Raw genomic sequence first — 27,615 nt, forward strand, 5'->3', positions numbered from 1 at the left:
ACATCCTTAGTCAGCACTGAAGTGAAAATCAAAATGACTCTGATATTTAATCTTATACCTCTGAAAAAGGCCAAGATCTAAAACTCAATGAACAGCAAATACTGGTGAGGTTGTGGAACATCCACATCCTGCTATCCGATGCCATATCAAAATTAATATGACATTTTCTTGGAAAGTTGGAGATCAATCTACCTCAAAATCCAGCTATACCCATCTTTAGCATATACCCAAAAGATACTTCATCTTACTACAACCATGTTCATTGTTACTCTACTCATTAGCCAGAAATTTAAAAGAGAAAAAAATGGATAAAGAAAATGAGGTGCATTTACACAATTGAGTAATTTATTCAGCTTTTAGTAAAGTGGCATCAAGAAATTTTCAGGCAAATGGATGGAATTAGAAAAAGTCATCTTGAATGAAGTAACCCGGATTAAGAAAGAAAAATATGGTATGTTTTTATTTATATGTGGGTATTAGAGGACCAAGATATACTCTGTAGACCCAGTTAGGTTAGGTATAGAAGAAAGGACTGGAGGGACTCATGGATCTCCATGGTAGTGGAAAATAAAATAGAGTTTATTGATAAAGTGTGTAAATGGGGTAGGGGGTGCAGGATCACGGAAAAAAGGAAAGGAGGTGATATTGAATGATGGACTGTGATGAGAGCATTTGAAGAGAGGCACAGAAACTTCCTAGATTTTTTGAAGGTCATCCTAATGACATCTCCTAAATAATGAATACAGAGTCCCAGTCATGAATAATGCAGGCTTAAAATATATATGTGAAAAAATGAATGAGGGAAAATCATCATTAAGAAGCTTAAAATTTGGCCATTTAGTGTTTCTCATAAATATATTCATAACTGTTTCTGATGGTATAGATGTATACTATCAGATACAGAGAGGCTAAGACGAAGGACCAGAAAGAAAAGAGCTCCTTGTGTAAGAATTGTTTTGTTTATGAGTTGCTTTATCTGTTTATTATCTTTGCCACATATTTTCTTCTTTCCTAAGTAAAGTTTTTCTGTTTTATGTCTTTCACTTATTATTTTTTGAGAATTTTGAATATGTGTGCCTGTGATGGTTTGCATATGCTCATCCCAGGGAGTGGCACTATTAGAAGGTGTGGCCTTGTTGGAGGAAGTGTGTCACTGTGGGAATGGGCTTGGAGATCCTCCTTCTAGCTGCCTGAGGATGCCCAGTCTGTTCCTGGCTTCCTTCAGATGAAGATGTAGAACTCTCAGCTCCTCCTGCACCATGCCTGCCTGGATGCTGCCATGTTCCCACCTTGATGACAATAGACTGAACATCTGAACCTGTAAGCCAGCCCTAATTAAATGTTCTCATCTATAAGACTTGCCTTGGTCGTGGTGTCTGTTCTCAGCAGTAAAACCCTAACTAAGACAGTGCCTTATTTACATCATTTGCACCCCTGCCACTGTCCCATATCTTCTGCTATCACAACCTCCCTCTCAAATTCATGACCTTAACTTTTTTAATTAATACAGTTATGTGCACATAGACCCACGTGAATACTATACTACATTTAATTGATATTTTCTATTGTATAGGTTTTTCTGGTTAAATGTTAAATTTCTTTTAAATTTCTCAAAAATATTGAAATTCTTAATAAAATTCTCAGCGACTGTAATTGTCTTTAGTGTCTGTCTTTCTATATACAGTAATATGAAGTATCCATGTAGTTCTAGGTCAAGACATGTGATTAAATCTAAATGAGAGGCAAATTAAATGTCTATTATCTGAAAATAGATACATTAGATTTAATGCAGTCAAAGATTCAAGCTCATTTCTGAGTATGCTGAAGATCACTAGACACTTATTTCCTATTGTGAGACAGAAATCAGTTCACAAGAAAGTTGTAGGTCACTGCTGCCATGGAACTGAATATATATATATATATATATATATATATATATATATATATATCAGGCATGAGAGATAAAATTTTTTGTATACCATATATCTAGAATTCTATTAAACAAATAATTCTCATTGATCTAATGTAGAGATTCATGTGCAGCTCATTTTTTAAAATTTATTTAATCATTAATAAATACAGAATTCTCCAAGCAAGTGAAAGTTCAACAGTAACATAAAACTGGATACACTCAATCTAAGAGAACAGAAAGTGGGAAATAGCCTTGAACTCACTGGTACAGGAGACAACTTCCTGAACAGAACACAAATGACTGAGTCTATAAGATCAACAATTGATAAATGGGAAATCTCATGAAACTGAATGCATCTGCAAAACAAAATATTCCATCAATAGGAGAAAATGGCAGCCTGCAGACTGAGAAAGGATCTTCACTAATAATACATCGGACAGAGGGCTAATATCCAAAATAAAAGGATTTAAGAGATTTAGACACCCAATCAAAATTTTTGATACATCTACACAATGGAATACTATTTAGCTATTAAAAACAAAGTCATCATGAAAATTGCAGGCAAATGGATGGAAGTTGAGAATATCATCCTAGGTAAGGTAACCCAGTCCCAGAAAGACATTATAGTATGTACTCATTTATAAGTGGGTAATTAGCTGTAAACTACAGGACAACTATGGTACTACAATCCACAGACACAAAGAAACACAAAGAAGGTCCCCACAGAGGATGTACGAATCTCACTCAGAAGGGGAAACTAAATAATCATTGGAGGTGGATAGAGAGAGGAGACTGGTTAAAAGAGGAGCTTAGGAGGGCAGCAGGGATGGCGTTTAGGTGTGGGGAGATGAGTGGGAGAGAGGGCTGGGAGTGAGAATGGAAATCAGCACGGGCGGGGCATCTCTGGTTACTAGCTGGAGGCCTGGGACAATAGATGATACAGGAAATCTGCTGGGGTGACCTTAGGTGAGATTCTTACCAGAGGGGCATGTAGAGACTGAATTCAGGTGGCCACCTCCTATAGCTAAGCAGGACTTCTAGAGGAGGTAGGGAACATCAGTGCACCCACAAAACCTTCGACACAAAATTTGCCTTGCCTGCATGATATGTAGGTATAAAGGTGGAGGAGAGACTGAGGAAACAGCCAACAAATGACTACATGATGTGTCCCATCCTATGAGAGAGAGCCAACCGCTGACACTGTCAATGATATCCTGCTATGCTTGCAGAAAGGAACCTAGCACATCCGTCTCTTGAGAGACTTCTTCCGGCAGGGACTGGAGACATCAATGCTGAGACCTACTACGAAATATCAGGGGGAAACCAGAGAGTCTTGTGAAAGAGGAAGGATAGAGGTGAGCAAGTCAAAGTGGTCAAGAGCACCACAAGAAGACCCACGAAGTCAACAAGCCTAGGACCAGAAGGGCTCACAGCGCCTGTGCCACTAACCAGCGAGAAGCATGCAGCTGGATGCAGATTCCCTACATATTTGTAGCAAATATGCAGCTTGGTCTTCATATGGGTCCTTAAACAACTCGAATGGGTTTGTCTCAGTCTCTGTTCCCTGATATCGGATCCCTTTCCCCTTACCTGGACTTCCTTGTTGGGCCTCAGTGGAAGAGGATATAACTCCTCTTAGGACTACATGCTCCAGAATAGGATGGTACCCAAGCAGGGTTCCCTTTCTCTGAGGAGCAGGGGAAGGTGCAATATAGGGAGGGATGTGTAAGGGTGGAACGGGGAAGAGAGGAGGGGTGGGGTCTGTGATAGGGATGTAAAGTGAATAAAACAGAGACGAAAGAGAAAACAAAAGGAATGATCACTTTCCCATAAGAGATGTAAAACATATTAAACCCCTTCCTGAAGCAGTTGGACATGTGGTGGACACCTGTAAACTCAGGAAGGCAGATTCCTTGCTGATGTTGTCACCATGTCCACATATTACAGCACACTTGAGCTTCAGCCACAGGTGTATGAATTACAAATGTAAGTACTCTTGTGGGTGCAGATACAAGTGGTAGCTACTATGAAATTAAAAAATATTTATGCTGAAGTAAAGTTGCAAATAAAAGTTAAGCATGAGAGAGCATGTAGAATGTATCAATTGTGAAAAGCACCTGCTGTTTTTCCAGAGCACCCAAGGTTGGGTACCTGACCACGTATCAGGGAGCTAACAATTGCCCATATCTCTAGCTTCAAACTACCTGATGGCCTCTTCTGATAACATACAGATACATATTCATAAACATGAATAAAAATATAAATAATTTGTAAGTTTAAAACAACATTAAGTTTTGAATTTATAATTACATTTCTCCCTTCCATTACACATTACAATAATTTTAAAATTAAGGCAAAAAGGTGATCTATTGTGTTCAATTTATTAATGTTCTATATAAGTTACATATTGTATTATATTAATATTAATAGAAATCATAAAATTTTATTTACATTATAAATAAATTATTAACAAATTCTTTTTTTGATAATCAGGTTGAAATAGTTATTGAGGTCTACAAATATATTTCCTGGTAAAGCTCTTCCAATGAGATCTATAATTTCAACAGTAACTTGGCCTTACTTGAGAACTTGATGGAGACTGTCTGTCACTCTGGTTTCAGGGCATTCCCAATGTCTTTTTCTGGCCTCCACATGTGCTGCACACATATGTGTGAACACACACACACACACACACAAAGGCACAAAACCCATACACATAAAATAAAAATGACTAAATCTTAAGATTAAAAAATAACATGGTGAAGTACATTTCCCCCTTCCATTACATGTTATAATAATTTTAAAATTAAGGCGAAAATGTGATCTATTGTGTTCAATTTATTAATGTTCTATATAAGTTACATATTTTATTATATTAATGTAATAGAAATCATAAAATTTTATTTATATTATAAATAAATTATTAACAAATTCTTATTTCATAAACTTTGGTAAAGTTCTATTGCATATCTACTTTTAACTATCTCGTATTTTTAAGAGCTTCCTTAAGAACATGCAAGTTAAAAATTGATTTCAGGGGAGAGCTGGATTCGTAGAAGGACTGACACACCTGAGAACACAGGTGACACCACCATTTCTGCTCACATTCCTGATCTAAGAGGAACCTTTACTGTGCCCTCAGGGCACAGGAACCTAGGAGCAGTCTGGGACAGAATCTTCCAGTTTCTTCCTGCTCCCAGAGGTGACCCTGTACCACAGCTCTCTGTACCCAGATCCTGCTGGGAGAAAATCATTGTAACATTCCTAAGAGCACCCATGAGACAACCATTTCTGCTCACATTCCTGGCACAAGAGGAACCAAACTGGAGCCCTCTGGACACAGGCACTGAGGACCAGTCTGGGACAGGATACTTCTGGTTTCTGCCTGTGCCTAGAGCTGACCCAAATGCCCCAGGGAGAGAGCTGGTCTCCTAGAAGTGCTGACACACAGGCTTACAGAAGGGTGAAGCCACTGTAAGAGAGAGCAAGACCAGCCAACACCAGAAATAAGCAGATAGTAAGAGGCAAGGGCAAGAACCTAAGCAACAGACTGAGGCTACTTGGCATCTTCAGAACACAGTTCCCCCACCACAGGAAGCCCTGGATATCCCAACACACCAAAAAAAAAATCAAGATTTTGATTTAAAATCACAACTCAGGAAGATGTTAGAGGACTTTAAGAAGGAGATAAATAACCTCCTTAAAGAAATATAGGACCGCACAGGTAAACAGGTAGAAGCCCTTAAAGAGGGAACACAAAAATCAATCAAACAGGTGAAGGAATTGAACAAAATCATCCAGGATCTAAAAATGAAAATAGAAATAATAAAGAAATCACAAAAGGAGACAACCTTGGAGATAGAAAGCCTAGGAAAGAGATCAGGAGTCATAAACACAAGCATCACCAATAGAATACAAGAGATAGAAGAGAGAATCTCAAGGGCAGAAGTTACCATAGAAAACATTGACACAACTGTCAAAGATAATGTAAAACAGAAAAAGCTTCTAGCACAAAACTTCCAGGAAGTCCAGGACACAATGAGAAGATCAAACCTAACAATAATAGGTATAAAAGAGAATGAAGATTCCCAACTTAAAGGGCCAGTAAATATATTCAACAAATTATAGAAGAAAACTTTCCTAACCTAAGGAAAGAGATTCCCATAAACATAAAAGAAGCCTATAGAACTCCAAAAACATTGGACCAGAAACGAAATCCCTTCCAAAACACCAAACACACAAAACAACGAAAGAATATTAAAAGCAATAAGGGGAAAAGGTCAAGTAATATGTAAGGGCAGACCTATCATAATTATACCAGACTTCTCACCAGAGATTATGAAAGCTAGAAGATCCTGGGCAGATGTAATACAGACCCTAAGAGAATACACATGCCAGCCCAGGCTACTATATCCAGCAAAACTCTCAATTAACATAGATGGGGAAACCAAGATATTCCATGACAAAAACAAATTTACACAATATCTTTCCACAAATCCAGCCATAGAAAGGATAATAGATGGAGAACTCCAACACAAAGAGAGAAACTATACCCTAAACAAACAAACAAACAAACAAACACAAAACAAGAAAGTAATCGTCTTGCAACTAACTCAAAAGAAGATAGCCACACAAACACAATTCCACCTATAACAAAAAAAAAGACAAAAAAAAACCAGGAAACAACAATCTATTCCTTAATATCTCTTAATATCAATGGGCTCAATTCCCAAATAAAAAGACATAGACTAAAAAACTAAATACATAAAGAGGACCCAGCATTTTGCTGCATATAGAGAATATACCTCAGTGAAAAAGACACACACTACCTCAGAGTTAAAGGCTGGAAAATAATTTTCCAAGCAAATGGTCCCAAGAAAAAAAATCTGGAGTAGGTAGCCTAATGTCAAATAAAATCAACTTTCAACCAAAAGTTATCAAAAAAGATAAGGAAGTACATTTTATCTTTATCAAAGGAAGACTCATCAGGATGAACTCTCAATTCTGAATATCTATGCTCCAATGCAAGGGCACCTACATTCATGAAAGAAACCTTAATAAAGTTCAAAGCAAACATTGTACCTCACACAATAGTAGTGGAAGACTTCAACACCCCAATCTCAGCAATGCACAGATCATGGAAACAGAAATTAAATAGAGACACAGGGAAACTGACAAGTTTTGAACCAAATGGTTTTAACAGTTATCTATAGAACATTTCATACTAAAACAAAAGAATATACCTTCTTCTCCGCACCTCAGCACCTCAGTACCTTCTCCAAAATTGATGATATACTTGGTCACAAAACAAGCCTCAAGAGATACAAGAAGATTGAAATAATCCCATGCAGCCTATCAGATCACTGCACTAAGGGCAGTCTTCAATAACAACAAAAATGACAGGAAGCCCACGTACATATGGCAGCTGAACAATGCTCTCCTCAATGATAATTTGGTCAAGGAAGAAATAAAGAAATAAATTAAAGATTTTTTAGAATTTAATGAAAATGAAGGCACAACATACCCAAACTAATGGGACACAAAGCAAGCAGCGCTAAGAGGAAAACTCAAAGTTTTGAGTGCCTCCATAAAGAAACTGGGAAAAGCATATACTAGCAGCTTTACAGGACATTTAAAAGCTCTCGAACAAACAGAAGGAAATACACCCAAGAGGAGTAGAAGGCAGGAAATAATCTGAAGACTGAAATAGAAACAACAACAACAACAACAACAACAACAAAAATACTATACTAAGAATCAACAAAGCCAGGAGCTAGTTCTTTGAGAAAAATCAACAAGATAGATAAACTCTTAGCCAGGGTAACCAGAGAGCACAGAAAGATTATCGAAATTAACAAAATCAGAAATAAAAAGAGAAACATAACAACGGAAACTGAGGAAATTAACAAAATAACCAGATCCTATTACAAACGGCCATATTCAAAGAAACTGGAAAATCTGGATGAAATGGACAATTTTCTAGACAGATACCAGATATCAAAGTTAAATTAGTATCAGATCTAAACAGTCCTATACCCCTAAAGATATAGAAGCAGTCATTAAAAGTCTCCAAAACAAAAAAAGCCCTGGACCAGATGAGTTTAGTACAGAATTCTATTAGACCTTCGTAGAAGACTTTGTACCAATATTGTCCAAACTATTTCACAAAATAGAAAGAGAAGGAACACTACTCAATTCCTTCTATGAAGCCACAACTAAGCTTATAACTAACCCACACAAAGACCGAACAAATAAAAAGAATTTCAGACCAATTTCATTTCTGAATATCGAAACAAAAATTCTCAATAAAATTCTTGCAAACAAAAATCCAAAAACACATCAAACCAGTCATCAATCATGATTAAGTAGGCTTCATCCCAGGGATACATGGATGGTTCAATATATAGAAATCCATCAACGTAATTTATTATATAAACAAACTCAAAAGAAAAAAAACCCACACATGATCATCTCATTAGATGCTGAGATAGCATTTGACAAAATTCACCACCCCTTAGTGATAAAAGGCTTTAAAAGATCAGGAATTCAAGGCGCATACCTAAATATAATAAAAGCAACACAAAGCAAACCAGTAGCCAACATCAAACTAAATGGAGAGAAACTTGAAGCAATCCCATTAAAATTAGGGACTAGACAAGACTCCTGACTCTCTCTCTACCTATTCAATATAGTACTAAAAGTCCTTGCCAGAGCAATCAAACAACAAAAGGAGTTCAAAGGGATACACATTGGAAAGAAAGAAGTCAAAATATCACTATTTGCAGGTGATATGGTAGTATACATAAGTGACCCCAAAAATTCCACCAGAGAACTCCTATACCTGATAAACAACTTCAACAAAGTGGCTGTGTATAAAATTAACTCAAACAAATCAGTAGCCTTCCTCTACTCAAAGGAGAAAGAAATTAGGGAAAGGATACCCTTCACAATAGTCAGAAATAATAAAAATACCTCGGTGTGACTTTAATCAAGCCAGATAAAGCTCTGTATGACAAGAACTTCAAGTCTCTGAAGAAAGAAATTGAAGAAGATCACAGAAGATGGAAAGATCTCTCATGCTCATGGATTGGCAGGATTAATATAGTAAAACTGGCCATTTTACCAAAAACAATCCACAGATTCAATGCAATCCTCATCAAAATTCTAACTCAATTCTTCATTGAGTTAGGAAGGACAATTTGCAAATTCATTTGGAATAACAAAAAGACAGGATAGCAAAAACTATTCTCAACAATAAAAGAACTTATTTGGAAATCACCATCCCTGACATGAAGGTGTATAACAGAGCAATAGTGGAAAAAAATATTATGTTATGGGTACAGAGGCAGTCAGGTAGATCAATGAACTAGAATTGAAATTCCAGAAATGAACCCACACACCTATGGTCACTTCATTTTTGACAAAGGAGCTAAATCCATCCCATGGGGGGAAAATAGCATTTTACAAATAGTGCTGGCTCAACTGGCGGTCAGCATGGTAGGCATGTGGAACAATGCAAATCAACCCATTCTTATGTCCAAGTGTACCAAGGCCCTATACCTCAAACCAGATACACTCAAACTAATAGAAGAAAAAGTGGGGAAGAGCCTCAAACAAATGAGCAAACAGGAAAATTTCCTGAACAGAACACCAATGGCTTATGCTCTACGATCAAGAATAGACAAACAGGGTTTCACAAAATTGCAAAGTTTATGTAAGACAAAGGACACCATCATTAGAACAAAAAGACAACCTACATATTTGGAAAAGATCTTTACCAATCCCATATTCAACTGAGAGCTATTATCCAATATATACAAAGAATTGAAAAACTCCAGAGAATCAAATAACTCTATTAAAAATGGCATACAGAGCTAAAGAAAGAATTCTCAACTGAGGAATACTGAATGGCTGAGAAGCACCTAAAGAAATGTTCAATATCTTTAATTCTCAGGGAAATGCCAATCAAAACAACCCTGATTTCCACCTCGCAACAGTCAGAATGGTTAAGTTAAAAAAAAAAAACCTCAGGTGACAACAGATGCTGACAAGAATATGGAGAAAGAGGAACACTCCTCCATTTTTGGTGAGATTGCAAGTGGATAAAACCACTCTGGAAATCAGTTTGTTGGGTCCTCAGAAAATTGGACTAGTGCTACCTGAGGACCCAGATATAGCCCCTGGGCTTACACCAAAAAGATATTCCAACATATAACAAGGACACATGTTCTACTATGTTCATCGCAGCCTCATTTATAATAGCCAGAAGCTGGAAGGAACCCAGATATCCCTCAACAGAGGAATGGATACAGAAAATGTGGTACATTTACACAATGGAGTACTACTCAGCTACTAAAAACAATGACTTTATGAAATTCTTAAGCAAATGGGTGGAAATAGAAAATATCTTTTGTGAGGTAAACCAATCACAAAACACATACATGGTATGCATTCCCTGATAAGTGGATATTAGCCCAAAAGCCTGGATTACCCAAGATAACATTCATAGACCATATGAATCTCAAAAGGAAGGACGACCAAAGTGGGGATGCTTCAGGTCTTCTCAAAAAGGGGAATAAAAATATTCATACAAGGAAATACAGATGCAAAGTTTGGAGTAGAGACTGAAAGAAAGGCCATCCAGAGCCTGCCCCACCTGGGGATCCAGCCCATATACATATAGCCACCAAACCCAGGCAATATTGCTGATGCCAAGAAGTACATGCTGACAGGAGCCTGATATAGCTGTCTCCTGATAAGCTCTGCCAGAGCAGGAGAAACACAGAGGTAGATGCTCACAGCCAACCATTGAACTGAGTACTGGGCACCCATTGGAGGAGTTAGAGAAAGATTGAAGGAACTGAAGGGGTTTGCAACCCCATAAGAGCAAAAATACCAACCAACCAGAGCTACCAGGGACTAAAACATCATCCAAAGAGTACACATGGACAGACCCATGACTCCAGCTGCATATGTAGCAGAGGATGGTCTTGTTGGGCACCAATGGGAGGAGAAGACCTTGGTCCTGCCAAGGCTGGATCTCCCAGTATAGGGGAATGTCAGGGCAGGGAGGCAAGAAGGGGTGGGTGGATGTGTGGGAGAACACCCCTATAGAAAAAGGGAGGGGGATGGGATAGGGGGTTTATGGACAGGACACTTGGAAAGGGGATAACATTTGAAAAGTAAACAAGAAAATATTCAATAAAAAAGAAAAATGTTTTCATTATGAAACCATGATTGACACTGTAAATTTTCATTTTGCCCAACATTTCCACACCCTGTCATCCAATAGCTGGCGAAATAAGTGTTCGGCTTGCACCCTTTTACTTTTCATAATCAGTATAGTATTAATATACAAATTTAATTTTGATGATATATATTAATAAGATAAATTCAATTTTAACAATATACATCCTAAAGTTGGAGAAGTATGAAGGTCTTTTCCTTGGTGTGTGTGTGCTTGCATGTGTATACTATTATGAGGTTAATCAGAGAGAAAAATTGCTGTTTGAAGAAGAATAGAGTTCAAATATACTTTGTAGCCCAAATTACAGGCAATTGTTCTCTTTCTGAAAAACTAATAATGTATAATAAGAAATTACCTTGGAAAACACATGATGTTGTCATCACAGAAGAAATATTAATAAAAATAGTCATATGCTAGAACTAAGTTACTTTATTACTTGATTAGAGCTTCTGACAATTGATTTTGCATTAGATAAAAATGAGTGTTTTCCTAATAGTGGTAACTACTTTGTTCAGTTTAAGACAGAAAGATGTCTTGTGCTTGTGGTTCATCTGCTCTGCCAAAACTTGTTTTGTGTAAAGCCTTCCAAAAATTTTGATATAAATGAAATTCTTTCAAATAATATTTAAAACTGATTTTAAAAAAGTGTATACCTATTTGTGTCACCAGACATATGTTCTTTCATCTGAAAATGGTCTTTCCAAACTCACAGAAACACTTCAGAGAGCAATGTAAGTTAGCACTAAACTACTTTTAATTGTTCATATTCTAATTTCATTTTCTCTGACAATGGACATCATTTCATTAAGCTTGAAGACTTACACTATTTCTTCATCAATCCAATTTTCTGTCACCTGGCAATTTTAAGATTTTTTTCTCTCTCTAAGTGACTAAAGGAATTCTATTTCCACACTGAACATGCAAATAAACAATATCAAAATATTTATGATATTTTGACCCAGGACTTCTTAAGCAATCATTGTAGAAATCATATAACATATGTAATGGTCTTCTGAGAATGTTCATCATCCATTCCATAAAATTCTATAAATGACAGCTTCCCAATGTGCTGACAGTCTTACAACTTTTGAGTGAGTCAAAAAAATGTCTAATAAGCCTGTAAACAACATCCAAGATGTTCATTTCTAGCTAACTATTTTCCTGATTTCTTATGGTAGCAACCTCTAATCAAGGTACACTAGAACATTTCTCCTTCACTAAATATAACATTCCAACCCTCTGTCTGCCTCTGATGTCTGTTTAAGAACAGTAGCTGGAATTCTGTATAGATAATTAAAAATAAAAAAGTAAAAAGATATGGTAATTTTGTTCATTGCCATAAAGAAGAAAAATGTATAAAAAAACCAATGTTTCTATATCTTCAATGAACATTAAAGTCATATATTTGAAGTGTTATCATTAGGGGTCACAAAATCTACTTTTAGACATCACCTTGTGTTTCCAATTTCAAAAGATAACTCTTCCTCAGACACTGAAGTAAATGCTTTGTGTGAGAAAAGCTACAAGTGTTTAAATCACTAGTTCTCAACTTTCCTAATACCACGACCCTTTAATTCCTTTCCTTGAGTTGTGGTGACCCAAGCATTTAATTACTTTGATTCTACTTCGTAACTGTAATTTTGCTACTGTTATGAATAATAATATAAATATGTGATAGGCAGGATATTTGATAAATGACCACAAAGGAGTCATGAAAAACACTGGTGTAAACAACAGTATGACTAACACGTTTTGAGAATCACCTTTCTGGCTGTTGTGGTCTGATGGGTGGAATCTAAGGATAAGAACTGAGATGCTTTGAGGACGGTATCATTACTGTATTTGCAAAAAAAAAAATTATCTGTATAATAGTGGTACCCAATGTCCTCTGCTCTGCTTGGAGGAAGGTGCCATCTATAGATACATTAAGAGAGGTGGTATTGGTTATCTTTTTTTGGTCTCCTATCAATCACACAGCATTCTAATCAATTCCTCTGTAAAATAGCTGGGAAGATGTGATGGATTTATCTTAATTTGTAGTTATTTGTGCTCAGTGAACTGAAGATAACACACTATACTTCTCTTTCTCTTTAATGAGAACTTATTTGTTATTTCTGGATTATCTTCTAAATTATTGCAAACCTAAGAAGTGCAGGTTTATTTTTCCAGCAAAATATTCTAATTAATCTCATGTTTCAGAAGTTATTAAAATGTATTAGTTACTTTGCTCATGCTACTTAACAATTAGTAACTTAAGAAATCAATGGTTAATGTTGGCTCACAGTTTGAGGTTCAGTTGATCATAGTGGGAAAATTTGGCAATTGGAACATGATATACCTAGTCACATTGAATCCAGCCAGGATGCAAAGAGAATGTTGTGTTTCAGCCTACTTTCTCCTCTATTTTTTAGGCTGGGAATGAAGCCCAATGTATAGTGATGCCTACTTTCATCAAAGCCTTCCAGAACATACCACAAATGTCATTCTAAGAATCTCTCCAAAGGTGGTTCTAGGCCCTGTCAAACTGTCAGCTTTAAACACCACAAGTTTGCACTGAGAATCTCATAATAAAAAATGTGATTAGGGTTGGAGATAGGCCTCATTTGGGAAATGATTGACTAGTATACATAAAGCTTCAGGTTTGGTCTACAGAACCACATAAGTTTAGCATTATAACGTATGCTTTTAAGAACTCAGAAGAGGAAGGCAGCAAGATCAGAAGTTCAGTGTCTTTCTCTGCTACAGAGTGGAGATTGAGGCCAGTCTCTCCTACACATGAGATCTGTTTCAAAACAAACAAAAAAAAAAATAGAAAACGATTCATTTCAGCTTTAAACTCTGAATAATCTCAAACAGTTCCTATACAATTTATGATTCTGTTTTTCTGAAATTCAAGGTAAGAAACCTAGTGGGAGAAAACATCCAGTTCTACAAGTCCATATCCAGCATCTGGGAATCATGATAAATTATGACAGTTCCCAAAGACTAAGAAGACTCAACTCTCATTGCTCTGTGGTCTGTGTCACTACACTTTTCTCATCTTGAGAATCTGGATAAGAGCTGTAAGTAGATTGTTCTATCTAGATATTTCTTCAACTAATTGAATTAGAATATTTTAAAGTCTCACCGAACTTCTCAGAACATAAACAGGAGGCAGCCAGATATCCTATCTTAGTTCCCGATTGAGTTCATGTTTCTCTCTGAGAGCCCATGAGTCAGAAAGAACTCTATTATCCACATTTACCTTTGCATCATAACCCATCAAAATTGCCCAGTGATGTTCTATCAGGCTCTCTATATAGCATATTAGCCTAAAGTTCCAAAAGCAATTCACATTCCTGTCACAAACCAGTTCCAAAGGCCTAAGAAGCACATGGAAATGTTTATCATGTCTGTCCATATCCTTGCTATAAATAAATAGCTAACACATTACACCTCTCATTGCTGTTGTAGCCAAATTTGATCAAAATATCTGATTTATTTAATACTTATATATTCCTTTATGTAATCTTATGTGATGAGGATCAAGTGAAGTAACAAATACTTTTACATGTTTTCTTTATTTCTCCCATCCACATGGTAAAACAGAACTAAGAATGTTAAAATCACCAAACTCTGTCTCTGTAAAAATTCTTCTAGCATATTATTTTACATACTTGATATTCTTAATTATTTCTGCTAAAAAATTCTTCATATTAACTTTTTCTGAGATGAGTAATTGGAAAACATAGGCTGGGTAAAATAATGAATTTCACAGATTCTATCATCATAAAATTGAGTATAGAATTAATGCTTTCTGGATTATCTATTGGACATTCTCAACGCATCAAGGTCAAAACTCAGCTGTTTCATTTGTAGGTTGATTATATTGTTTACAAAAGAGGCAAATCAGTAAGATGAATTAGTCTTCATATATTGCAACTGCTATTGCCCCAGATAGAATTAGAGACACTGTTGTAGAGAGATTAAAATATTGCTTATGAATATACATGACTGCAGACGGATTTGAGCCAAATTGTTTCTGAATGCAGGCATTTGCTAATTGTCTGAAACCTCTCTATATTGTAAGCAATGTGGAATCAATACCATTCTACAATTAATTCTCTCATTTGCTACTATTTTTATTCTGACTCCCTAACTTTACCCTCACAATGAATGTCTTTCTTGTTTGCCCTGGGGTTCCTTCAATTTTCTTTAAAGACATAACAATGATATTATGTCAGTCTTTGACATGGTCACATTGCTAAAGGTTAAGTGAATGTTTTTTGTTACTGACTCTATATGTTTTAATTCTATTTAGAATAATTTTAACCTTTAATAAATTTGTAAACTCATGCCAAAATTATTGAAGTTATGATGTTTATAAAAATCCCGTATATGAGTTAAAGCTAGTCTTTTTACTTCAATTCTTACTATTTTACAGATACAAGTATGATTAGGAGTGATTTTATAAATATACATAAAATGGTTGACTCAAATCCTGTACAATATCTTTGTCCATACTGAGCAATTATCAAGGAAGAGTCAACATTTTCTCAATATTCAAAGGCTAATTCTTTTTATTTTTATTTTTATTTTTTATTAACTTGAGTATTTCTTATATACATTTCGAGTGTTATTGCCTTTCCCGGTTTCCAGGCAAACATCCCCCTCCCCCCTCCCCTTCCTTATGGGTGTTCCCCTCCCAACCCTCCCCCCATTGCCGCCCTCCCCCCATGGACTAGTTCACTGGGGGTTCAGTCTTAGCAGGACCCAGGGCTTCCCCTTCCACTGGTGCTCTTACTAGGATATTCATTGCTACCTATGGGGTCAGAGTCCAGGGTCAGTCCATGTATAGTCTTTAGGTAGTGGCTTAGTCCCTGGAAGCTCTGGTTGCTTGGCATTGTTGTACTTTTGGGGTCTCGAGCCCCTTCAAGCTCTTCCAGTTCTTTCTCTGATTCCTTCAACAGGGGACCTATTCTCAGTTCAGTGGTTTGCTGCTGGCATTCGCCTCTGTATTTGCTGTATTCTGGCTGTGTCTCTCAGGAGAGATCTACATCCGGCTCCTGTCGGTCTGCACTTCTTTGCTTCATCCATCTTGTCTAATTGGGTGGCTGTATATGTATGGGCCACATGTGGGGCAGGCTCTGAATGGGTGTTCCTTCAGTCTCTGTTTTAATCTTTGCCTCTCCCTTCCCTGCCAAGGGTATTCTTTTTCCTCATTTAAAGAAGGAGTGAAGCATTCACATTTTGATCATCCGTTTTGAGTTTCGTTTGTTCTAGGGATCTAGGGTAATTCAAGCATTTGGGCTAATAGCCACTTATCAATGAGTGCATACCATGTATGTCTTTCTGTGATTGGGTTAGCTCACTCAGGATGATATTTTCCAGTTCCAACCATTTGCCTACGAATTTCATAAACTCGTTGTTTTTGATAGCTGAGTAATATTCCATTGTGTAGATGTACCACATTTTCTGTATCCATTCCTCTGTTGAAGGGCATTTGGGTTCTTTCCATTTTCTGGCTATTATAAATAAGGCTGCGATGAACATAGTGGAGCACGTGTCTCTTTTATATGTTGAGGCATCTTTTGGGTATATGCCCAAGAGAGGTATAGCTGGATCCTCAGGCAGTTCAATGTCCAATTTTCTGAGGAACCTCCAGACTGATTTCCAGAATGGTTTTACCAGTCTGCAATCCCACCAACAATGGAGGAGTGTTCCTCTTTCTCCACATCCTCGCCAGCATCTGCTGTCACCTGAGTTTTTGATCTTAGCCATTCTCACTGGTGTGAGGTGAAATCTCAGGGTTGTTTTGATTTGCATTTCTCAAAGGCTAATTCTAAGTGCATCTTATATGGTGATTCTTCGGGTTTGTCGTAAATATTCATCTATTGTTTTGGGGTGTTGAATAAAATAGCCTTCAGGAGAATTGTTGTATATTATTAATTTATAAAACAAATACTTAGTATTCAGGAGTAAATACAAGCCAGTTATGAGATTTCATGCTAATATCACTCACAGTTTTACTTTACTCGCATTGTGGGATTATCATATATATTATACATGGCACCCATATTATATAGGTGTTTCTGGAAGCCCTTGAATTACAGAGGAAAGTTTTGCACTTTTCTTAATTGTGACTCAGATATAAGACTGGGTGTTTGAAAATATTGAAAACATCATTATCCTCAAAGATCATCCTAGTGACAGATATTTTCAAAATATAATTTGATTACATTCCAGAAGGCATTGGCCTATCATCAATCCTAGACTTAGACACTAGAAATGTTCTCTCTCATCTTAGAAACAAGATAATAAGAAGTCACTGTCTCATGGCTGTTTGTATCCCAGTTCCTTAAAATGCATTCCCCACTTTACATTGTGTTATCAAATGGTACAGTCTGAAGACCTCAGTAGGAGGAAGTAATTGTTTTCCACCCAAGCAATCTATTGGTCATAATGTATGCCCATTTGTTTTCACGGCACTATAATAGAAATGTGTACCTTTCTTTTCTCCTGGGTAGTTTGCGCATTCATATATGCTGGTATTTCAGATTGGAAAAAAACATTCTCCTAACTCAACTCTACATGCAATTACTGGATGAAATCTGCTTTACTATCTTAAGGCAAAACTATTTCAGTATAATAGAGCTTTTTCAAGTCCTTATCATAACATCTGATTACCTTAGTACTTCAATAAGTTATAAGAAAATGTCTAATTGATACATCACAAATGCTATCAGACTTTATCAATATATCAGTATTGTTATAGTAAGTGCCTGAACCATAGACACAGAATCAAGTAAGGGGAGCCAATCAAGTAAAGGGACCCCTTCCGTTCATGTATCCTCCTAATTTACGTGTTTTATTTTAATTTAGAGGTTTCACTTTAATATAACCCAGCATGAAAAATGTTTTGTTGTTGTGGAGGTAGTTTTGGTTTGTTTTCTGTTTGATTGTTTTATTTTGTGTTTATCATTTTAAAGCCTGATTTTAAATAGAGAATAGTTACACGTGATTCTTAGCAGTAAATGGCAGCCGGATTCCTCAGTACCTCCAGCTTCTTCTGACCTTAACAGGCAATAGACATGAATGGGTTACACATGTATAGATGCAGAAAAAAAGATTCACATATGCAAAAATGAAATAAATAAATCTTTTTAAAAATTAAAGGCAACCTTTAGTCTTAAATTTTAGTTGTCAGTTAATGGACTACTATATTGATGAATTATATGGGAATTACTTAATAAAGTTAAAGAAACATGAAATGTTACTTTACATTATAAAGTTTCCTTTCTACATTATAAAGTTTCATAGATTGATTAAATATTCAAAATGAAGAGCTCACATACCTTCTCCAGACCTTCTTCCTTGAGACTGATCACATCCAAATCAAAATCTGTCCGTAATCCATTGGTTTTGTTAAATGTTATTCTGCCTGTGAGACCTTCCCAGTGAGCCTGAAAAAACAAAACAAAACAAAAACAAACACTCATAATTAACAAGAAATATTTTCCATGATAACTATGAAACCAAGCTACTTTCTTGACTTCTCATAAATTATATGGAATCATGCTTTAAGTGTATTTTGTCTTGAAATGTGAAGGGTTTAATTTTCTTTTTGACAACTTTGCAGTTTGAATATAAATGATTAGTTTATATTATCAGTGTATGTTGCTATGCTTTTCCTTAGATATATTTAATGATTGTGGTTCATATACTGAAGGTCATTTAACAATGAAAAATTAGTAAGGTGTATTATATGGTCTATTGAATATATCACTCAGTATTATTCAAGATTATAGTTTATCCCCTAAATTTATAAGAGTAACAAACTTATTACTCTGGAAACACATGGAGTCCACAAGAGTCTGCTATAATTCTTCAACTAACAATCTTCCCTAAAAATAAACAATGTCACTTACTTTCCCTGAAGAAGACAAGAAAAATATTTCATAATTATTTTGTCAGTTACAATGCCTATAAATATATTCTCAGTGAAAAATGAATTAGAACATAATCCCTCCATGGTGAACATATGGGTAGTTTTTAGTTTAAGTAGAAATATTTTCCTGTTTTGTCTGATATTTAGCAAAATGTATATATTTCCTACTATAAGGCAACTGGAAATAGCTTGGAATGACAGTTAAGTTTTGAATGCATCAGCATATGCATGTAACTGCAAAGCTTGAAATACTGTACCCTAGTAGCCCAAAGACATGATTCCTAAAAGATTAAGGTTAATATTTTAATGGAGCATGTAAATGAATATCATTACTACACTAGTTTTTAGTCATCCTGTTTGCTTCTTCTGATACTAGTGTTCAGGCCTTTCAAAATAGTTTTCAGCTACTAAACTTCAAATAAAATAGAAAACATGGTTATTATCTGTGTCATATTATAATATGTATCCAACTCATTTAAATGTGTAATAACTGCTTTAGATAGAAAAGAGTTTGTCCAATTTCTTCAAAAGAAAAATATTCATATCATAAATAAAAATTAAAATAATGTAACAACAGATAAAAGAATCAGAATGCATCAGAATACATATAGAAAACAGCAAAATGAAACTAGGTAAAGAGAAGTAAAATCATAAGAGCCCAAACCAGGCAAGTAATAAAAATTCTCTAACATACTCAATTTTAAACTTCCTAGAAACCTAAGCAGAAAGGAAAAAATGATGGAATTGTAATATGCAGGGCTCGTATTTTGGAGTCATAGAAGCTGCTTGCGATAAACAGCCTCTCCTGGTACGGAGAACCTAGAAATTTCTCCTGTTGGTCCTCTTAAGGGGAAAACTGTGATTTAGTGGACAAAGCTTTCAATTACACTCTACAATAAATACAGTGGGGAATGTCATATCGCTGTTTCTTTCAGGGCCAGCTGACACACATCATAGTCATAATGCTCAAATGCTGAGTTCAGGAAAATCAATTCTTTCACCACTGAGAGCTATGATCTATGCACAGAGCTTCAGGAGTGCTGAGTACTTTAAACAAGAAGTTAATGCAGAATGGGAAGCAACTAATAAAGATCATGTTCTTCAGGGAAAACCAGGACCTCTAACTGAGTTCGATAAACATTAGAGAAGGAAAATGCATGGAATCCATTTAACAAGATTGTGAGATTCCTATCTTCATTTTTTATTCCGTGATAAAATAGATGGTTACTCTATTAGCAATATTGAAAAGTCTTAAGTGGACCAATGCCTTTGATTGTTTTAGTGACTAAAACAGTGGACCATGTTAATTTTTTTTCCAAGAGGAATATGCTAAGCAAACAAAGGACTTTTCTTCTTAGGAAGAAGAGAAAATTGCAAAAGAACAAAAATGTGTGCGCCCATATGCATAAATGAGTACTTTACCACACTGTTTCCTACTTCAGGCTTGGTCAAAATCAGAAGAGAGATTACAAATTGTCATAAGCATTACTCTGTTATGCAGCACGAAGTAATTTTTTTTTACTTTGTGAATCCATACATTATTTTTATTTTTGTGTTTCAAAGTGATAGGAATTGAACTTGCACCTCAGATGCACTCACCAGGCAGTCTACCACTGAACTACACTCCCCATCCTGTCACATTCATTTCTAATATGACTAGGAAATATAAGTAAAATGATTGTACATTTTGTTTCATAGATAACATAGCTATACCACACACATTAACTTTAAATTTATGATAGCTTAAAAGGCTTTCAAGTTAAAAGCACAACTCATAGTTTATTGCCAAAAGTACAAAAGTTCTTTAGACATCTACATCTCTACTTAAATAAAATGTGGAAAAACAGATTTTCAAAAACAAGTCTAACATCATCCGTCAAGCTTTTAATGGATCATAGGTTTCACATGTTTATCTCATTACAGACATGTTGATGGATATTCAACTAACTCATGACTAAAATACTTTGTATTTAATTGTCTCCTTGTATTTTGGTTTTCCCTGTTTGGCTGTTGTCTCTTGGAGGGCTGCTTTTTCCTTAAGAGGAAATGGAGGGGAAGTGGATGTGTGAATGAGGGGAGTTGGGGGGACTTGGAAGGAGAGACGGGAAGGGAAACTAGGTAGCATATATTATATAAAACAAGGATCCATGAAGAAGTGAAGTTTCAGTTAAAAAAAATAAAATTGTGTGCTAGGAGAACTGCACTGTCTTTATTCAGTCTTTTCTCCACTTACCTCTTTAATTAGACTCATGAAGCGGGTCCCAAAGCGCCAGGGTTTGTGTCGATTGCATTGCAAGGAGCTGACTGTCATCTGGGGAAACTGTTGGACAGCCACAGACACAACGTGCACTGCATCATACATCAGAGCAGCATCAGTCTGGAAGCCAGAGAAAGGACATACGCGTTCATAAAAGCACAGCACGCAGAGAACAATGGGCTAAGAAGTGTTCTCTATATTAGACAAAGCAATTTCCTCTACATTTTGTGGTTCTCCCAGATAAGACACTGTGACCATATTACTACAGCTCTTTTAGATCAGTTGACCCACATGGCCTTTCTCTCCTCATTCAATACAGACCTTGGTATTGCCTTTTTAGCTGGAAATATATAAAGGCACTTTATTGGTCTTCTCACTTTCCCTTGGTCTATCTTACTCTGTCTCATCTCACACACATGAGTACATTGGATGAAATTGTGACATTTAGAATGATTATATATCTCACATATTATTTATAGAAGTAAACAGCTCTCCTGTGCAGGAGGAAGAAAAGAGATATTTAAAAGAGAGTTGCTTTAGAAAGCTTAAGATATAAGCCCAGATCTTGTCTTCAGCTCTATTTTCAAATATCCATTCTCAGCCATGATGCATCATCCCACAGACCAAATCTCAGTGTATGTGTTAATCCCTTTTTAAGAACCTAAGCCTAATCTCTTGTGCTGTTTTCTTCACTCGAAATTTCCATATCAATAAAAGTTCATTTGGCTTTGCAAGTCAAATGAATATGAATTTTCCTGCTCTGCACCTGATCAAAGTGACCAGCCCCTTTGTGAGTCAATGATAAAAATAATGGTTATAAAAATCATAACAAACAAGAGGTTCACAGACTATCATTTGTTCTGTTACCAGGACTCTCTCACCATGTGTTTGGGATCCATGCCAGATCGCACACCTACAGGACACACTTGCAGGGTTAGTAGCAGTGATCTTTGAGCCATCTGTTTGGCATGCTTTAGAATAAAAGCATCTATTTCCTTTTCTCATTCATGCAATTAGTGGGCTGTGAAATGAATTCCAAACTGAATAGGAACCCTGTAGATCATATTGTGTGCCACAATACAAGACAAAATGAGGAGACTCTATTTTTCAGTTCAAATGGATCCTCTGAGTTTTACCACAGGAAGTAGAAGATGATTAAACAGCACACTGGAATATCAGAGCATAGGAGCAGTAATTTTGTCCTTTTTATGTGTTTGAGAAATGTAAATTTATACCTACAAACTTTGTTTTATAAATAACAGATGGCTAATTTTCATGCCATGATAGCTGCGTGGTAGTAGTTGGAAGATTGAATTTGATACAGGGTACCAAATACAAACCTGACAATTACACTGTCTGGTTGGGATCTAAGTTAATATCTGATGATTGTATCACATATAAGACAGTTCTGGCACTAGAAATCATTGCCAAATTTGAAAAATGCATTTTTTCTAAAACATCATGAAATCTTAGATCATACCTGCTGAGAAAGGTAGACAGAAATGAAACCTTTAAGGTATTTCTGACAGGCTAGTTTCACAGCATCACCACAGAAAAACACCTTAAAGAATCGAGTTTCTTCTTAAATTCAAATTCTATTTTGTGATATGATGGTCAATATTGTCAATTTGACTACATTAGGTCTCCTAAGAGGAGGGTTTTAGGGCATTTTGTGGGGGAGGAGGCCATTTCTAACTGAGGAAGCAAAACATAATCTGAATACTGAATCTGTAGGACCATCCCACAGGCTAGTATACTGAGCTGAATTAAAAACGAAAAGACAAGAGAGGTCCACTATTCTCTCTCTTGCATATTCACTGTGAACATGGAAACGCTGTGACATTTCTGTTACCTCTTTAGCCTCAAGACTTTTGTTGTTGTCTTTGTTGTTGTTGTTTTATTGGATTTTTATGTATTTACATTTCAAATGTTCTCCTCTTTCCCCCTCTCCCTTTTCCCTTCACTTCCCCCTGCTTCTATGAGGATGCTCCGGTTCACCTCAAGACTGTAATCACTAGCCAGAATATACAATTCCTTCCTTAAGTTGCTTTGGCCAAATATTTTGACAGAGCAATCAGAAAAGAAATTAAAGTATCGAAGTCTGAAACAAGAGTTAAGATCACAAATAAAAACGAAACTATTACCATTAATTTTAATAGTATCTTAAAACTGGAATTCTATTAATTATTTTTATTGGCTCTAATATAATAAAACTAGAAGTTTAAAACAAAAGAAATTTGGAAACCATACAAAGAAAGGGGAATTAATTCATTTTGAACAAATAGTGGATTGTGCTAAATATAAAAAGGGTATAAAATTTTCTTAAAATGAATTAGAGAAAGGATTGAAGGAGCTGAAGGGGCTTGCAACCCCATTAGAACAATGCCAACCAACCAGAACTCACAGGGATTAAACCACCACCCAAAGATCATACATGGACTGACTCATGGCTCCAGCTGCATATGTAGCAAAGGATAGCCTTGTTGGGTACGAATGGGAAGAGAACCCCATAGTCCTGCCAAGGCTGGACCCCTAGTGCAGGGGAATGTCGGGGGGGGGGCGGGAAGGGGGTGTGGTTGGGGGGGGAACACCCTTACAGAAGAAGGGGAGGGGAATGGAAAAAACAAACAAGCAAACAAACAAACATTGCTTAAAACAAACTAGAAACAAAGAAAATGCAATTGAGTACTTTAAGGATTATTTAGAGAAATTAGTATCTATATTGTAAAAACAAAGTATTTGTGTAAACAACATAGTACTGTACATCAAGGAAATAGACATATGGCAACCAACAAAACTTTGTATCAATAGGAAGAAAGGCAAAATGAACATTAAAGTAAAAATAAGCAACACATAGACCTAGAAATGATAACTGGCTTTTTCTAGAAAGCATTGCTTCTTTATATGGGCCCAAACAATAACCAAATGCTGGATGATAGACTGCTCTTTCTCCCTTCACTTTGGTTTTGTTTCAATTAGCTTTCATACTGCGTGATAATTACTCAAATAGTATCTGACTACCAAATGTACCTTGTGTAGATGTGCCTGAAATAAGCAAAATAAGAACTATTTTCTTTAGCTCCAATCACTTTGCATTAGATGAGAATCTTACAGCTCCAACTGCCTCCTAAATGAGAATTGTATATAATAGCCAAACTATGGTCTATGGTAGAAATGACCTGTTAATGGGGGACCATATCAAATCTCTTAAGAAATGGCACCAATAACAGCTTCTTTAGACCATTTTATAGTAACAAAATTAGAAAAATATTAATCATTCCTAGATAGAAATAACACATTGATCAGGAATGTGAAGATAGATAGATAGATAGATAGATAGATAGATAGATAGATAGATGATAGATAATATATTTATATATGACATATATCATGTATATGTAATAATAACATATCACATATACTATGAACCCTTTTTGCACTGCCTTCTTTTTTTTTTATTATTAACTTGAGTATTTCTTATATACATTTCGAGTGTTATTCCCTTTCCCAGTTTCCGGGCAAACATCCCCCTCCCCCCTCCCCTTTCTTATCGGTGTTCCCCTCCCCACCCTCCCCCCATTGTCCCCCTCCCCCCAACAGTCTAGTTCACTGGGGGTTCAGTCTTAGCAGGACCCAGGGCTTCCCCTTCCACTGGTGCTCTTACTAGGATATTCATTGCTACCTATAAGGTCAGAGTCCAGGGTCAGTCCATGTATAGTCTTTAGATAGTGGCTTAGTCCCTGGAAGCTCTGGTTGCTTAGCATTGTTATACATATGGGGTCTCGAGCCCCTTCAAGATCTTCCAGTTCTTTCTCTGATTCCTTCAACGGGGGTCCTATTCTCAGTTCAGTGGTTTGCTGTTGGCATTCGCCTCTGTATTTGCTGTATTCTGGCTGTGTCTCTCAGGAGAGATCTACATCCGGCTCCTGTCGGTCTGCACTTCTTTGCTTCATCCATCTTGTCTAATTGGATGGCTGTATATGCATGGGCCACATGTGGGGCAGACTCTGAATGGGAGTTCCTTCAGTCTCTGTTTTAATCTTTGCCTCTCTCTTCCCTGCCAAGGGTATTCTTGTTCCCCTTTTAAAGAAGGAGTGAACCATTCACATTTTGATCATCTGTCTTGAGTTTCATTTGTTCTAGGCATTTAGGGTAATTCAAGCATTTGGGCTAATAGCCACTTATCAGTGAGTGCATACCATGTATGTCTTTCTGTGTTTGGGTTAGCTCACTCAGGATGATATTTTCCAGTTCCAGCCATTTGCCTACGAATTTCATAAAGTCGTTGTTTTTGATAGCTGAGTAATATTCCATTGTGTAGATGTACCACATTTTCTGGATCCATTCCTCTGTTGAAGGGCATCTGGGTTCTTTCCAGCTTCTGGCTATTATAAATAAGGCTGCAATGAACATAGTGGAGCACGTGTCTTTTTTATATGTTGGGGCATCTTTTGGGTATATGCCCAAGAGAGGTATAGCTGGATCCTCAGGCAGTTCAATGTCCAATTTTCTGAGGAACCTCCAGACTGATTTCCAGAATGGTTGTACCAGTTTGCAATCCCACCAACAATGGAGGAGTGTTCCTCTTTCTCCACATCCTCGCCAGCATCTGTTGTCCCCTGAGTTTTTGATCTTAGCCATTCTCACTGGTGTGAGATGAAATCTCAGGGTTGTTTTGATTTGCATTTCCCTTATGACTAAAGATGTTGAACATTTCTTTAGGTGTTTCTCCGCCATTCGGCATTCCTCAGCTGTGAATTCTTTGTTTAGCTCTGAGCCCCATTTTTTAATAGGGTTATTTTGCACTGCCTTCTATAGTTGAACTTAAGGCTCATGTTAGTTTCTAGAATGGATATGCAATGAGTGGAGCTCTTTATCCATTCCTCTTTCCATATTACCTTATCAAACATCCTTTCTTGGTTTTTTTAGTACTACTCATTTTTCTGGAAATATTGAAATAGATGGCTGAGCAAATCCTGTTGGAACTAATATTTTCTTGGTCATTTCTGTCATTTTCTAATCAAAGACAAAAATGCTGATTTATAAACTGATTTATATCACACTTAAAAAGAAACCATTTAAAAAATAAAACTAAGAGGCTTTATGTTGAATAATTATAAAAGAGAGAGAGAAGGCTTAAATAAAACCACAGCTTTACTGACACCACAGAAGTAAGATGGCTGATAAAGATGGTAACTTAGGCTTGGGCATCTTAACAATATCGAATGATAAGGAACTGGAAAGATGACTGTTTTGTCAGCATATGAATTTGTATGGTCTATTTACACAATGGCTACTACTCAGCTATTGAGAACCAGGACATCATGTGTTTTGCAGGCAAATAGATGGAACTAGAAAATATCATTTTGAGTGAGGTAACTCATACCCAAAATGATATGCATGATACATAATCGCTAATAATTGGATATGAGCCAAAAAATACAGAATACCCAGGATACAATCCATAGAACTCAAGAAGGTTAACAAGCTGAAGGGCCCAAGAGAGGATGCCTAAATTCCATTGGAAGAGAGCAGAAAGAAATCATAGGAGGCAGAGAAGAGGGAGGAAGGGACCTGAATGGGAGAGGGGACAGGGAGGGGAAGGGAGAAACATGATCAGGTATTTGCCCGAGTGGGGGCAGGATTGAAGCCCTGAGGGCCAGCAGAAAGAATGGCAACAGGCAACCTCTGGAGGTAGGAGGTGGAGCGACCGTCTAGAATGTACCAGAGACCTGTGAGGTAAGAAATGCTCAGGACTCAAAGGGAGGGACTTTAGATGAAATGCCCAAACAGTGGGGAGAGGGAACTTGTAGAGTCCACCCTCAGTTGAAAGACAAGACATCAGGTAGAGGGATAAGGTTGTCATCCCATAGTCAAAAACTCTGACTCAGAATTGTTCCTGTCTAAAAGAAATGCAGGGACAAAATGGAGAAGAGATTGAGTAAGAGGAGGTCCAATGACAGGCCCAAATTGGGATACAGCTCGAGGAGAGGCTCTAAGGCCTGACACTATCACTGAGGTATGGTATGCTTACAGACAGAAGCCTAGCATGGCTGCTTTCCCAGATGTGCAATAAGTAGTTGAGTCAGATGCAGACACTTATATCCAACCAATGAACAGAAGCCAGGGACACCTGTGGTTGAATCAGAGAACAGCTGGAAAACACTGAGTAGGAAGGCAACCCTATGGGAAGTCTCAACTAACTTGGATCTCGGAAATCTCTCAGACACTGAGCTAGCAACCAGGCAGCATACATCAGCTGATATGAGACC

At 36.7% G+C, this 27,615-nt stretch overlaps 1 protein-coding gene across 1 annotated transcript in view; it reads right to left on the reverse strand.

Annotated features, from left to right (window-relative positions):
* Grik2 (glutamate ionotropic receptor kainate type subunit 2) overlaps positions 1–27,615 on the reverse strand; it is a 697,720-nt gene that overhangs the window by 278,201 nt on the left and 391,904 nt on the right. The window contains 2 exon segments of the mRNA NM_019309.2: positions 18,494–18,601; positions 21,320–21,463. Coding sequence (NP_062182.1) covers positions 18,494–18,601; positions 21,320–21,463 — 252 coding nt within the window.

The sequence above is a fragment of the Rattus norvegicus genome, chromosome 20, assembly GCF_036323735.1.
Source record: "Rattus norvegicus strain BN/NHsdMcwi chromosome 20, GRCr8, whole genome shotgun sequence".
Lineage (NCBI taxonomy): Eukaryota > Metazoa > Chordata > Mammalia > Rodentia > Muridae > Rattus > Rattus norvegicus.